Source organism: Chenopodium quinoa, unplaced genomic scaffold, assembly GCF_001683475.1.
Source record: "Chenopodium quinoa cultivar QQ74 unplaced genomic scaffold, ASM168347v1, whole genome shotgun sequence".
Classification (NCBI taxonomy): Eukaryota; Viridiplantae; Streptophyta; class Magnoliopsida; order Caryophyllales; family Amaranthaceae; genus Chenopodium; species Chenopodium quinoa.
In genome coordinates, this window is record NW_018745068.1 from 108,829 (window position 1) to 122,156 (window position 13,328).

The following is a 13,328-nucleotide window of genomic DNA, read 5'->3' on the forward strand; positions in this document are numbered from 1 at the left end:
GGCTGCCATCATTCCTTTGATTTATGCAAAAAACTTGTCTTGCTTGTTTTTCATTAGAGCATTTTGTTGGTTCTAGTTGTCGTGAAATCGGTCTACTCGGGCCTCTAGCCTCTTCTATGGCTTCTCGATTTTTGCGTGCCTCTTCTTCCTGATTCTTTATCAGAATCTGTTGGAGAGAATTCTCTCCATCTCCAACCTTGTCGCTTATCTCTTCCAATCGCTCTTCGAGTGCTGCTACCCGTTCGACGGTTACCGTCAGCGCCTTCGGTGCCATGGCTGCTCTGATACCAACTGCAACGGACTAGCGTGATACGAGCAACACAAATGGTCGAAAGGTTGTTTGATTGATAAAGCTTAAAGCTTGCGTAATAGCGTCAACGGCTTTAGGCCATTACTCTCCAAGTTCTTGCTACAATTTTCTGGATGCCCTTCTCTCCTTAGGTCTTCTCTACTTATACTACTTAGCATGTACTACATAATGTGGCCAAAGGCCTTAATTGATACATTTACTACTACTTGTCTTCTAGCTAAATTACCAACAGTGAAAGCTAATAATCCAAAGTCCCTGCCACTTCAGAGAACCGTTGTTGCTAGGTTGATTGTGTTGTTGCCTGTGCTTGTGCTTGTAGTGGAGGACTGCTCTGCTGTGTCTGTCTTTGTCTCCTGCTGTACACCAAGGTAATTGGAGGTGGTTGTGGGTTCATTGCAGGTATGTGATTTATAAAACTGTAGTACTTGTTATATCGTAGTAATCATACACATGATCTTAATTAATAAGAAATTGGGGAATAGATTATAGAGCATTGAACTACCTTTGGATCCTTGTCAAGACAAAAAGACATCATTGCATATGCAACATATACATGATAAGTGCAATTAGGTGACTTGCGGGCATCCAGAAAATACTTGCGGGCAGCTTCAACTCCTTCACTTCTTCTAAGAAATCTTATAAACTGGAGCATCAAACATCACAAAGCAAAAGTTAGAGATTGAAAAGACAAAATTACAAGAATATTCTACCAAAGGAAAGCACTTATCAACATGCTATAGATTCAGTATTTGAGAAGAGATGCTGTACAATGGAATAAACATCATCAAATACAGGTCACCCTAAGGCAAAGACCAAAATCCTTGATTATTAATCTCTTTCCTCAACTCCTTTAAAAGATCCATAATAAAGTTTTTATAATTCAAGTGATCAAATATCAGAAACAATCTTCAAAGAATCCTGATCACCGGTAGTCATCAACTTTGACTAAACAAGAATAGCCAACAAAACTTTGGCAAATCAACTATGTAAACTGCAGAATCACAAGAGTACACACAGATAAGGTCTCCAGGGAAGAAATATCGCTGCACATACATGTGGCAACTCTTTCAACAAGAGCCAGCTGAGAACATTAATGCCTGAACTTTTTATTTATTCTTGCCAAAAAGCACACCAGGTCAGACCAAAACTTCTTATTTCCGTTTAATTTCTAAAGAAACTTTAATTTATGTGTCACTAAAAAATATATCAGTCATTTTGAAAATTCACATTAAAACCTAACAAGATCCTGCTAGATTTTTTTTTTTCCTTATACAACAACAAAGCCTTAGTCCCACAATGATTCAGCTAACATAAATTGTCATAAGGAATCGTTCGATATAAAGAAAGGGACATAACAAGACAACCAGTTAGAAGAGTTTGAAAAAAGGTGAGTAAAGTGAGAAAAGGAAAGAGCATCCAAGAAAGATTAAGGGAGTTTTAAAAGAGAACCAAGAAAAAAATTCAAGGAAGTTTTAAAGGAGTGGTTAAAACGTTGAAGTATAAAAAAAATAATACAAGTTTGAGAAAACTATAGCAAAGGAAATCAATGACACGTCGTTCACGTAAATATGATGAAACTTTTACGAATATCAATCTCAGAAAGATGTCATACTCTTGAAGGTTATAAAGCAAAGATTGATTAGAGGGTCAACAACAAATGTCAGAAAAGGACAGGGAACATGAGATGTTCAATAATGTCCATCTAAATTACAGTATGACAGTTCATTGGTTGAGCTTGTTAAGTGCAATAGAATGATCAGCTGATACAATATGTATTCATAATTGTGGTGCAGGATGCACAAAACAAATTGAAACCAATACATTGGGTTCAGACTTGAGCTTAACTGCTTAAATCCATATAGTCAATTTGGTGAGCTATCCTTAATCTTAAAGCCTGATAATCAGCTTGCATAATCTCAAACAACTTTCTTAAAAGGGAGATTATGACAAGACCTTTATATTCATATTATATAGCTAATTGAGTGCTCTTTGCCTCAGGAAAAACTGCTCTAAGACAACTTTGATTAATAGAAAAGTCCTTAGAAATTTCTACCACACATTACTTGTATATGTGAAAGGGCTGTTGCATTCACACCATCGCCCAGCAGGCTCTCATAAATCTTCTTTGCAGGCTGCATCGAGTAAGAAAAGTTATTATTTAGATAAAAAAAATTCATATAAATGATCAAATTGATAAAGCAAGAAAAGTTCACCTGGACTGCTCCACGGGATTCCTCCAGCTCAGCATAAGCATACTTCAGCATCTCAGAACCTGCTTGAGGAAGAAAATAAGAATATTCAGAAAGCCCACAAGGAAAAGGCAGAGACACTATCATTTCATGAAGAAAGCGTAGACTGCCTATTAATTAAAACATGACAAGAAGCTATGAGAAGTCAAAAGCAAGAAAATCACCAGGAAGAGCCTTCAGAGCTCTCTGATAAACTTTGATAGCAGAATCTACAGAACCACTTTTTGCATGCCATGAAGCATAGTCATACCATATATCAGGATAATGATATAAATACATCAGACACTGGTATCATACAAAAAGCAAGGGAAAGTTATGAAGTGACAATAGGACAATAAGAGCACAAATATCAAACAAAAACCATGAGAAACAAAATTAGAACAGCAATAGGAACCACTAGCTTAGCAGATGTATGATCATTTAGATGAACACAGAGTTGCAAGGTTTTCAGTATTAGCTGCCTCATAGGCTCATACTGACGTTATAAAGTTAGCCAAGAAATGACTGCTTGCTCAAAAGCACAGATAATACTGCAGATAGTACAGGCACAAATTTGAGGTACATGCAAATGATGTCTGCCCCTTAGCACTCTTCAAATTCAGTAAGGGAAACAGTCATCCAAGTTAGCTTGAACTTTCTTTGGGTAAGCAAGCCTCAAAATTAGGTAACTATACACTTTTGTTTTTCTTTTCCTTTTTGCTTCAAGCTTTATTTTTCCCTTCAGAGCGCATAAATTTTTTTTTTTTTTTTTTTTTGAAAGAAAGAAAGCAATTCAATTAAATGAAGTCCGGCACATGAAGTAATATAATTTAAGAAAAGAGACAATCATCACTTAAGCATGCTAAATTCTACAGAACAGCTAATGATACTAAAACAACTTGCATGTTGAAACTAGCCCACCACTTTATATATGTACATCCATTCATTCAATATTTAATGCGGTGGGGAAAAGGGATATAATTAGAAAAAAAAAATAAAGAGAGAAAAAAAATGAAAAAAGAGAAAAAATTAATCGGAAACTATGTTACACAGACTCTTCATTCACCTCAAGTATCCGTATCGGATCATTGACACTCGAACATGGGTGGACACTTAAACACTTCATTTTAGTTCAAAATCATGAAAACTTTTAAGCAAAATAGCCGAGTCGGACACTTGGACATGTGGACATGTAACCGTGTCAGACATGGGTACCCGAGTCCGAGACGCATAGATTGGAAAAGCATTGAAAGGGAAAATAGATCACTAAAAGAAGAACATAACAAAAGCATATCTAGTATACTTCTGCATAAATGCATACATCTATTACTCTACCTGTTCATAAGCAAAGACAATTCTTTTATTAGATGATGCACTGTCAATCCTTTGAGGATTCCCCCTGCAAAGCAGACATTTTCAATAAGCACATAACTATAGCAGAATAAACAAAAGGACAGATGTGGAGGAAAGCATTGTGTTGGTTTGAAGCACAGAACCAACTTTTTAAGCAGATATCATAAAGCAACTACAAGAATGAAACAGTACATACATCTAGTGTTATGTACGGATCTATTAAAAAAATATACTAGAATTACTTTAGTCTGATAAGGTTGTTACACAGCCATGAGGTTATGCGTACAAACTCTGACCTAAACTTTTCACTTCCAAAGTTATTCGGAAGCATAAACAGAAACGTAACTACGGTGCTATTTTTTATCCACAGGGAGAAGAATGAATTTGCTGGATCTTTGAAGAAGGAGAACCCACTTATAAAGCAACCAATAATATGTAATGCCACCAGATCAAAGTCCATGACAAAGCAGGTCTAGGGCATAACCACAATTCTTCTGACTCACAGAAATGGAAATTGACATGTGAACAAATCCAAATATTTTAGATCACATTTTTTTAATCCAACATATCTTGTCTGAAAATACTCTACATTAGAGGTAAGACAAGAACTCTTTTGATGAGTGTGACAACGAGAAACAGTAAGTCTGAAAATCCTCTACATTGGAGGTAAAGCAGAACCATTTTGTTGAGTGAGGAGTTTCTAACACTTGACCAGCTATCCAATGGCCTAAAAACTAAAATATACCATGATTTGAAGTTGGGAAAGTCTATCCTTAAAATCACCTGGTTTTACTTGCTTTCTAAGTTCACCATAACGTGCAAACAGAACCATCCTCTACAATTAAGCAATCCACCTTTCTTCATCTTTCTTTCCAAGCCACAAGGATGTCTTTGGTAGATCAAGAATGCACACAGTCATCCCAAGTAAGGCTGATAATAAGTTCAAAAGAAAAGAAGGTATATGATACCCCCTAAATTTTCTTATAGATGAACACATCACAATTTTGTGTTAAAATTACAAGATAAAGCTGGCAATAATGAGATCATAATACAAATCGAAATGTCCAGACAAATATTTCAAGGACATAAAAATTGGGAAACGGGGAATGATACACAATACTACACTTTATAAACTACAAGTAACTAAACAAAATGTGAAAGGCTTACAGTAACAATACTTACTTTTCAAATGCTAAAAGTTTTTTCCATGTCATCCATTGTTGTTCTTCCTGTAAACATTCAAAGAAAAATCAACCATGAGACATGAAGGCGTAAAGTGTGAAGGAATGAGTTTTAACTACAAACGATGTATGACACTCCAACAAGTGACTGGCTTAACATGCATTAGACATGAAGGCATGGCAAGAGGATGAGTTCTAACTAAAAAATGATTTATGACACTCTAACAAGTGAATGAATCAACATGATTAACCACAGTATCTTTGCATGGCCATAGCATATGCAAACAAAAGGCCCAAAATAGGCATAAAGTGTGAAGGAATGAGTTCTAACAATAAATAATGTATAAAACTACAAGTGACTGGCTTAACATGCATTAAACATGAAGGCATGGGAAGAGGATGAGTTTTAACTACAAATGATGTATGACACTTTAACAAGTGACTAAATAAACATGATTAACCACACTATCCTTGCATGGTCATAGCATATGCCAACAAAAGGGCCAAAATTTTGAAACAAACAAGATACAATCTTAAATCAAAACTAATACATATGCATTGCCTTGCAAGAACCAGTTGGTGGGACGGCCAGCATGTTCCAATCAATTTCATCAACATATTTCTTCCGCTCTCTATAGACAGCTCTTGCACTATTAAATTTTGGTTGATACTCCGATATAAGTCCTTTAGCCTGCATAACAATTACCACATTTCTAATCATGATACTATACGGCTTCTCAAGTATTCAAAATCAAAGTTTATGCTACCAAGGACCATTTTCTCCATTAAAAAAAATAAATAAATAAATAAATAAATAAAAAAAAAAAATTGATAAGAGTAAATAAAATTAAGTAGCCATCACATATGCAGATAATTATGAAGCATCATAATGCATCAGTATTTTTCATTTCAAGACCAGCATTAGTGAGCATATGGAGCCCAGCTCATCCAGCAAGCCTCTATGGCGACTGATCCAGCATACAAAGTATAAGCTAACCATAGTATACTATACATCTAGTCCTGACTAAAGAACTATATAAACGAAAGCTCAAGTACTGCCATATACTCGAAATATGGAAGATGCTAAGGGGCTAGGTTGCACAGAAACAGATACGGGTACAAAAACGGGTACGGATACGGGGACGGGATACGGCAAAATCAAAATTTCCAAAAACGGGTACGGCATGGATACGCTAAAAAAAATCAGCAAAATATAAATCCATAAAAAGTTTTTTTTTAATAATCAAAAAATTCACAACATAACAACATTAATGATTAAAATCACAAGAGGAAAAAAAAAAAGTAAAAACCTACTGATAGTAGGAATCGAAATATAGAGAAAAACCCACATTTTTTTTTCTTTGAAAGAAAAAGAAAAACCCACATAATCACACCTATGATTGAAAAGAAAGAAAGAAAAAAAAGAAAAAAAACTTCAATGAATGCAGAAAAAAAAATCAAACAAAAGAAACAGAGAGCGAGAGAAAGAAGCAGAGGACTCCGCAGCTGGTGGTCGCCTGGTCGGAGATGGTGGTCGGGCAACAGGCCTACAACAGCAGGTCGCCAATCTACTCCATCATCTGTGTATTTTAAGATTTAGGGTATTCAAATCGCAAAGGTAAGTAATTAAAGAGGGTTTTTTTTTAGGGTTCGGCTTCCATTTGTACTAGGGGACGTCCAAAAAGTACCAAAGCCGTCCCCGAAACGTCCCCAAGTCGCCTGAAAGCCGTACCCAAAAAGGCTCCCCGCACCACTTTTCAAGGGTACACCGTGGGGACGTATCCTAGGCGTACCCATACCCGGTTCCGTCCCCAGTACGGAAACGGCATAGAGGAGGCGTACCCGTGCATCCTTGCTAAGGGGACTTAATTTGACCAGATACATGTACCATTGCTATGCAAAAACCCAATATTAAATTGAAAATGATAGCCGTCAGCCGATCATTGGTCCACTGGGATTACCTATCCACAATACACCTATAAAAACCTCTAATTTTTCATATAAGAATCATATAGTAAGAACCAAGTCACTTTTTCTCCTGTAAAAAAATTTGGCTACACATTTCAATACAGTAAAAAATGTTACAGATTTGCGTTTATCTATCTATTCTCTTTCTAAATATTCACTCTGATTATAAAGTTTTCTTTCTTATCCAGAACCCTCTCTAAGTTAAGTATTAATAGTTAGAGAGGGGATATTTCCTCAAAATCCTTTCAAGGGTAGCTCAAATTTGCTACTTGGTACAAATTTGGGCGATTGTGTAGCATGCAAAAGAAAGTTCATATCTCATTCATCTATCTTATGTGCCCCCTTGTAGCATATTCTTTAATAGACTTTCTTTCTCAACTAGCCTGAGAAATAGAACTTATATGTTGGACAAGCTCATATCAAAACACAACTAGGAACTGGTAATGGAAGGTTTATGCTACAGCTTCAACTCTTAAGAAAGGCAGAAATTAATTCCCTAGAGATATTCATATTTAGGTAGCAAAAGAGAGTGATACAAATAGACCAACATGGTCCAATCCAAATAAGGTGGATTAAGAAAACGAGACAAAAATATAGGGCTGGTGGTCATTTCCATGGCTAAACCAAATGTAACGATAAGCCTGCATATAGCCTAGAGTCAACTCCACTTCCCTCAAGAAAATATCACTGATAATCAAAGGCAACGAGGAAGATATACATCGGACATGATATTCTATCATATCAAACAAAGCCCAGTAGTAAAACTTTCAATCATTCAATCCTCCTACTATACATAATGATAAGGTTTTAGAGGATTGCCCTAGAGCATTTAGCCTCAGTTCTACTGAATAACAAGCCCCCTAAGTAGGTGTAATGAGCCAACCTAGGGGAGGGGCATCATGGAAAGTCTAATATTATTCTGTTAGTAGTCATCAGATTTATTACGAACAGGGAGAGTAGGCATAGAGAAAAGGCATCCAGAATATTTGAGTTGTTATTTGATAGATTTGCAAGAGGGTCAAGTCTTTTGAATACTTGTAATTATTCTTTATCTTTTTGTAATTCAGGTTTGCTAAACAAAATCACCATTTTCATCTCTTAGAACCATGTGTAATATGAAGTTCATTACAGCAAGCTAAGGCACTAAAGCTTTGTTCTCTTTGCCTGAAATAAGGTGTTCTTGTCTGAATTTTCTAAAATTCTGGTGTGGTTTGAATTTTTCTGATGTGGTGTGGCCTGGTTTGAAATGTGAAGATAGGATCTTGTTAGGTTCACTCAACATATATTTTTTAAATACAAAGATAAAGATACATGGCAATAAGCAAAAAAAAAAAAAAAAAAAAAAAGATCTAATCTGGTCTGAAATTTTCTTATCTTAAAGAATACTTAATTTAGAGTTTTCTAGGAAATGGATCCCTAGCACTATGGGTAAAGAGGTAAGCTCGATTTAATAACACCCTCCGCATTACACCCACTTATAGTACACCTAGTCAGAATAAAAAGCTAGCCCAAGTAAACTCTATGACATCAACTATCACTAGAAAGTGAAACTCATTAAGTCAAGCATCAAGCCCTACTTTCAAAATTGCACCTTAATATCTTGACAGCAGTTAGATGCAACTTCATTGAACCCATGCACAAATGCGGCAAAAAGAAAGCCTGAGTGGTGATCTCCACATAATGTTTTCAGACTCACTTGAGCTTGAGTGAAAGGATAAGTAATAGACAAGTCGTCACTAAGACATGAAGACTAATACAAGATGTTAGGTGATTATTTTATGCATTTTGGCCTATTAGGTATTTAACAAAAAAAATAAGAAAGAAAAAAACAAAAGAAATGAAAGTCCTTAAACTACATACATGAATATTTTCATAATAACACCAAAGTAAGTTATATCATGAGCAGCAGGATTGATAACACACATAAACATGTAAGACTCAGGATTACTTTTAAGCAACGGGTGTACAGGCTTTGACAAGGGAATCAAAACTTAGCAATTTGGTAAGAATGAGGACAATGAAATTTTACCTCGAGAAACCATGCAGTAAGGACCCACACTAATGGGTCGGTCGTCTATAAACTACACCAAATTTAATTCACTTACATAGGCACTTCCGCACTTGTATATGTTTATATACTTGATGGGAACATTAAAAGCTCACAGGGAATAATAAGGAAGTAAAAATAAGTTTTAATCAGTAAAAATCAGCTAAGTACAGTAAAAATGATATTAGTTCAGTTAAATATTGTGAAAAGAACCAGGCTCTCACATTGCATATTTCCAAAATTACAATATCAAATTATCTAGAATCACGTTGAATGAAATTAGCTATATTGATAAATTTAATATGATAACTTGTCATCCCCATCATGTACAAAGAGTTCATGAGTCATAACTTCTTTAGTTATCTCCCAATAAAGGAATTGGAAGCTAAAGTAATGGGCCTTCAGGTGCCTCAACAACACCTCGCCAATATTGTCTTACATAACAGCATACACTTCATGCCTAGAACAAGACGGTTTACAATGGCAAACATTATAAATATAATACTCCCTCCGTTTCATAATATTAGTCCTATTTATGTATATCGATGCAAATTTTTTATCGCAAATATCTTTAATCTCACACTAGCAAAAATTATAAAAATTACAAATTAAAAAAATGCTCATCGAGACGAATAAAACTGGATCTCATATGACTATATTTGTTCTTGTATATAGAGAGAAATTTAGAAGATTCCCTCTATTTTTTAATAGTCAAAAGATTCTAAATTGGGACTAACATTAGGAAATGAAGGGAGTAACAATAAGGGAGCTAAAATAAAGAGTTATGTAGTGCATGTCCAAACAAGGTACATTACAATACTTAAGATGGTACATTGAAAACAATGCTGAATGGAATAACACACTTTTGCACTTGTTTACATCTATATACTAAAAGAAGTAAAAATATTCTTGAAAAAACACAAAATAAAAGATCAAAATTACCAGTACGCGGCTAACAGAATTTTCAAAATTCTCATATTCCTTCCATAGTTGTTCAACATTGTGCGTTGGAGTGATAATAGCTTTTTGATATGCTTTGCGAACAGCAGTCATACGATGAGTCTCATCCTGTGCTGAACGAGCCTGCCAAAACACTGTTAGAATGCACATATATCATTGAAGAAGGTAATGTAAAGATAAGTGTGACTAACCGGTAAGGACTTCAAGAAGCTGATGTACTCTAACCATACAGGGCCCGATGCAACATCAGCTCCTGTTACAAAAATATGTATCATTAAAAGCATCAAGCATCTCTCAACTGTCACACCCTTCAATCAATTGCTATAATCAGGACCAATTCCACCTGCTTTTGCAGTATGACTATAAACTGCAAGCCTGTCTTTAGTGGTTTATCCAAGTAAAAAAACCATAGATTTACATTAAAAACTTTGACCAAGAGGGTGGCAACAAAATAGACTTCAAAAAGGCATTTGACCAATTCAGATCACAGGCATGAATTTGCAACCTGAAGCCCCAAAAATCGCATACACTAGCTAAGTCCACATAACAGAAGTTGTTTACAGGAAGCAATGATGGCTATACCCTACTTGGTAAACACAACGCTAAGGCAATTAAGTTCTTTTGCTCCATGCCCAAAACATCAAACATGTAACTGTAGATGATGAGGATAATAATGAACCAACTCACCAACTGATGGTTATATGAATTATATCCTTCTGTCAAACTAGTTACTTATCCTACCATGAATCACTGAACGAACAAATGGGAAAAAGGTGGTGGTCATACCAGTCATTGGAAAAAATTCAGTACAGAAACATCTTACTGAAAGTTCTTTATATATGTTTTGCAAAAAGAGTTAACTTACCGACACAATTCAGCATATAATCAAAGGCTTTCCTTGTTTCTTCCTGACCATCAAAGCCCTTCTTTTCATTAACCTTCTTTATAAAACGAATATAGCACCTCCTTTTAGACACAATATGGAGCACACAGTGAGACATGTATTAATAAACAAGAAAAGTACACTTAGAAGACATCAAAAGATACTCGTATATCACAAACAGCAACTCCAAATTAGAAGGCATGTACAAACCTAAGACCAGATTCACATAGCAAGTTATAATGTCAGATTATCCATAGTAAAGCCCAAAGGAAATAGAAGATCTCACTCACCAAAGAGGAACTTGAGGACAAATCATTAGACAACGGCTAAAGATTTGTTTTGTAGCATCATCATTATCGACAGCCATTTGTGCCTCCACATACTGCTTCCAAAACTTTGCCTGAACATCAACTTATTCAGTTTAGATCAATACTTCGTACATATAACTCATTCTTATTAAATCGCAATGTATTCCTTTTAGGGAAGTTGCAATTAATTTCAAAATTATTTTATCCGGCCAATGATTTTCTTTATCTCCCCCTCCTCGTCAAGTTTCCATCTTTATTGTTTTGCTTTAACTTCCAAACATAATCACAAAATTCTACAAACTTTAACATCTTGGGGTTTGAAAATTATATTAGCAAAATTATTGCTTGTTGCTTGTTTCACATCACCCATTGCCATTAAAATCGAACAAAAAAAGTAAATCAAACCAATGTAGTTTTGAACATAACAATGATTCCAATTTATCATTACATGATTCATATATTGCCAAAACCCGAAATTTTATTACTTTGAACATAACAATGATCTGTTCCTATATAACAAACTTAGCGTAACAAATTATTTTAAATAGGAAATTTAAATAGAGCGCACTTACAGCAGTAGGATATATGGCCAGAAGTTGTTCATAAATAGGAATTGCTTCAGTAATTGGCAGATGCTAATCACAAAAAAAAAAAAAAAAAAAAAAAAAAAAAAAATTAAAAAAAATTAAAAAAAAAATTAATAATAATAATAATAATAATATCAAATTATACGAAAAATTGTAAGAAATTGAATAACAAGAAATTAGGTCAGAAAATCAAGTAGTAAAAATTACCAATGCTTCGTTTGCCAAAATCTCAGCAGCTTCAACATTGTATTTATCATTATTATTGTCGAGATTATCGGCCATTAGTGGGTTAATTAAGGGGGTTTAATGGGTTCAACTAAACCCCCAAATCTAAAATATTTATTCAATTTTTATTGGAAAGAGTTAAACAATGAAAGAATAAACGGAAACGATTGTGTAGTTAGTGAAGTAGCGAGTGATTGAGCTGGATTTCTGTAAGAGTTTGAATATGCACAAAATCAATTTGATTCTCAATTTGGGATTTTTTGGTTAAAAAGTGGGGATGGAGAGAGGGCAGCTTGGCGCTTGAACTCGATTTTACAACTAATAAAAGAAATAATTCATTGAATAATGCTTAGAGGTGCCAGATCGGATGGCCAGATAGAATTTGGGTTGACATACAATGGGAAGCCAGCCCCACTTAATATGACATACTTGTATTAACCACCTTTGGGATTTTTTACCAAAGTGAGCTAATTTGGCAAAGTATTTACCAAATTGGTCTCGTGGCAAAAGTATTTCCTAAACTAAGCTTCTGGGGTAAAACGCTGTCTCAGACAGCGTTTTACTTTGTTTGACTTTTTTTGGCCAAATTTCGTATTTCATAATTTATTTAAAAAAAAAAAATACCCCAATACTGTAAAACGCTGCCTCAGGCAGCGTTTCTTGCGGGGCATAAACCCAGTTTCTGGGCGTTTTTCACATTCTCACAACCGAATTTTACACTCTTTCTCTCACTAAAGCAACCCTCATTCTCACAAACACCGAAACCACCTCCGCTGCCGCCGCCCCTTCCGCCGCCGCCCCTTGATAAGTGGTTTATTTGACCACTTATTGTGTAAATTTAAACCCGATTTTGCGATCATTTCCCCTCTTTCTAACCCAATTTTGAATGAAAATGTTTTGTCTCGGCTTTCCCCCCCTCTTGGTTTGTGTTTGTCCATGTTTTGCAGGTCTATGGACTCAATTAGGCAGGCTTTCGGTGCATGAATCGTGTTTAAGACAAGAGGATTGAAGATTGGAGAGGGCGCTTGATGAGTGACATTTATGTCACTCTTAGGGGTAGTATTTAGGTCTTTTTCCTCTTATTTTTCTTAGGTTTTTCCACCTCATTTATCCTCTTATGGCTTCTTTATGTGTTGATGAAAAGTAATGCTTATTTGCGCTTATTTTGATAATCTTTATGCATTATTTTATCATCCCCATGCTCTCGTGAACTTTGGTATCTTCTGCAGGTTCCATGACGGTCCTATGCACGGTGGGAGGCCCCTTGGCCAAGTATGG

The 13,328-nt window shown here is 35.3% G+C and overlaps 1 protein-coding gene across 2 annotated transcripts in view; it reads right to left on the reverse strand.

Moving 5' to 3' along the window:
* The window catches only part of LOC110709441 (cleavage stimulation factor subunit 77-like), a 29,983-nt gene extending 17,585 nt beyond the window's left edge, over positions 1–12,398 (reverse strand). Inside the window, exons 1-13 of one of the 2 annotated variants that reach the window (XM_021887657.1) lie at positions 12,033–12,398; positions 11,811–11,873; positions 11,221–11,330; positions 10,913–11,013; positions 10,239–10,300; positions 10,030–10,170; positions 5,635–5,763; positions 5,074–5,120; positions 3,874–3,937; positions 2,724–2,844; positions 2,524–2,582; positions 2,374–2,442; positions 813–953 (exon numbers count right to left, since the gene is read on the reverse strand). In XM_021887657.1, coding sequence (XP_021743349.1) covers positions 813–953; positions 2,374–2,442; positions 2,524–2,582; positions 2,724–2,844; positions 3,874–3,937; positions 5,074–5,120; positions 5,635–5,763; positions 10,030–10,170; positions 10,239–10,300; positions 10,913–11,013; positions 11,221–11,330; positions 11,811–11,873; positions 12,033–12,107 — 1,182 coding nt within the window. In that variant the 5' untranslated portion in view covers positions 12,108–12,398. Of the gene's footprint in view, positions 1–812; positions 954–2,373; positions 2,443–2,523; positions 2,583–2,723; positions 2,845–3,873; positions 3,938–5,073; positions 5,121–5,634; positions 5,764–10,029; positions 10,171–10,238; positions 10,301–10,912; positions 11,014–11,220; positions 11,331–11,810; positions 11,874–12,032 lie in introns of those variants that run through there. The other variant, XM_021887658.1, reaches the window with a different exon arrangement.
* Between the last annotated feature and the right edge of the window lie 930 nt (positions 12,399–13,328).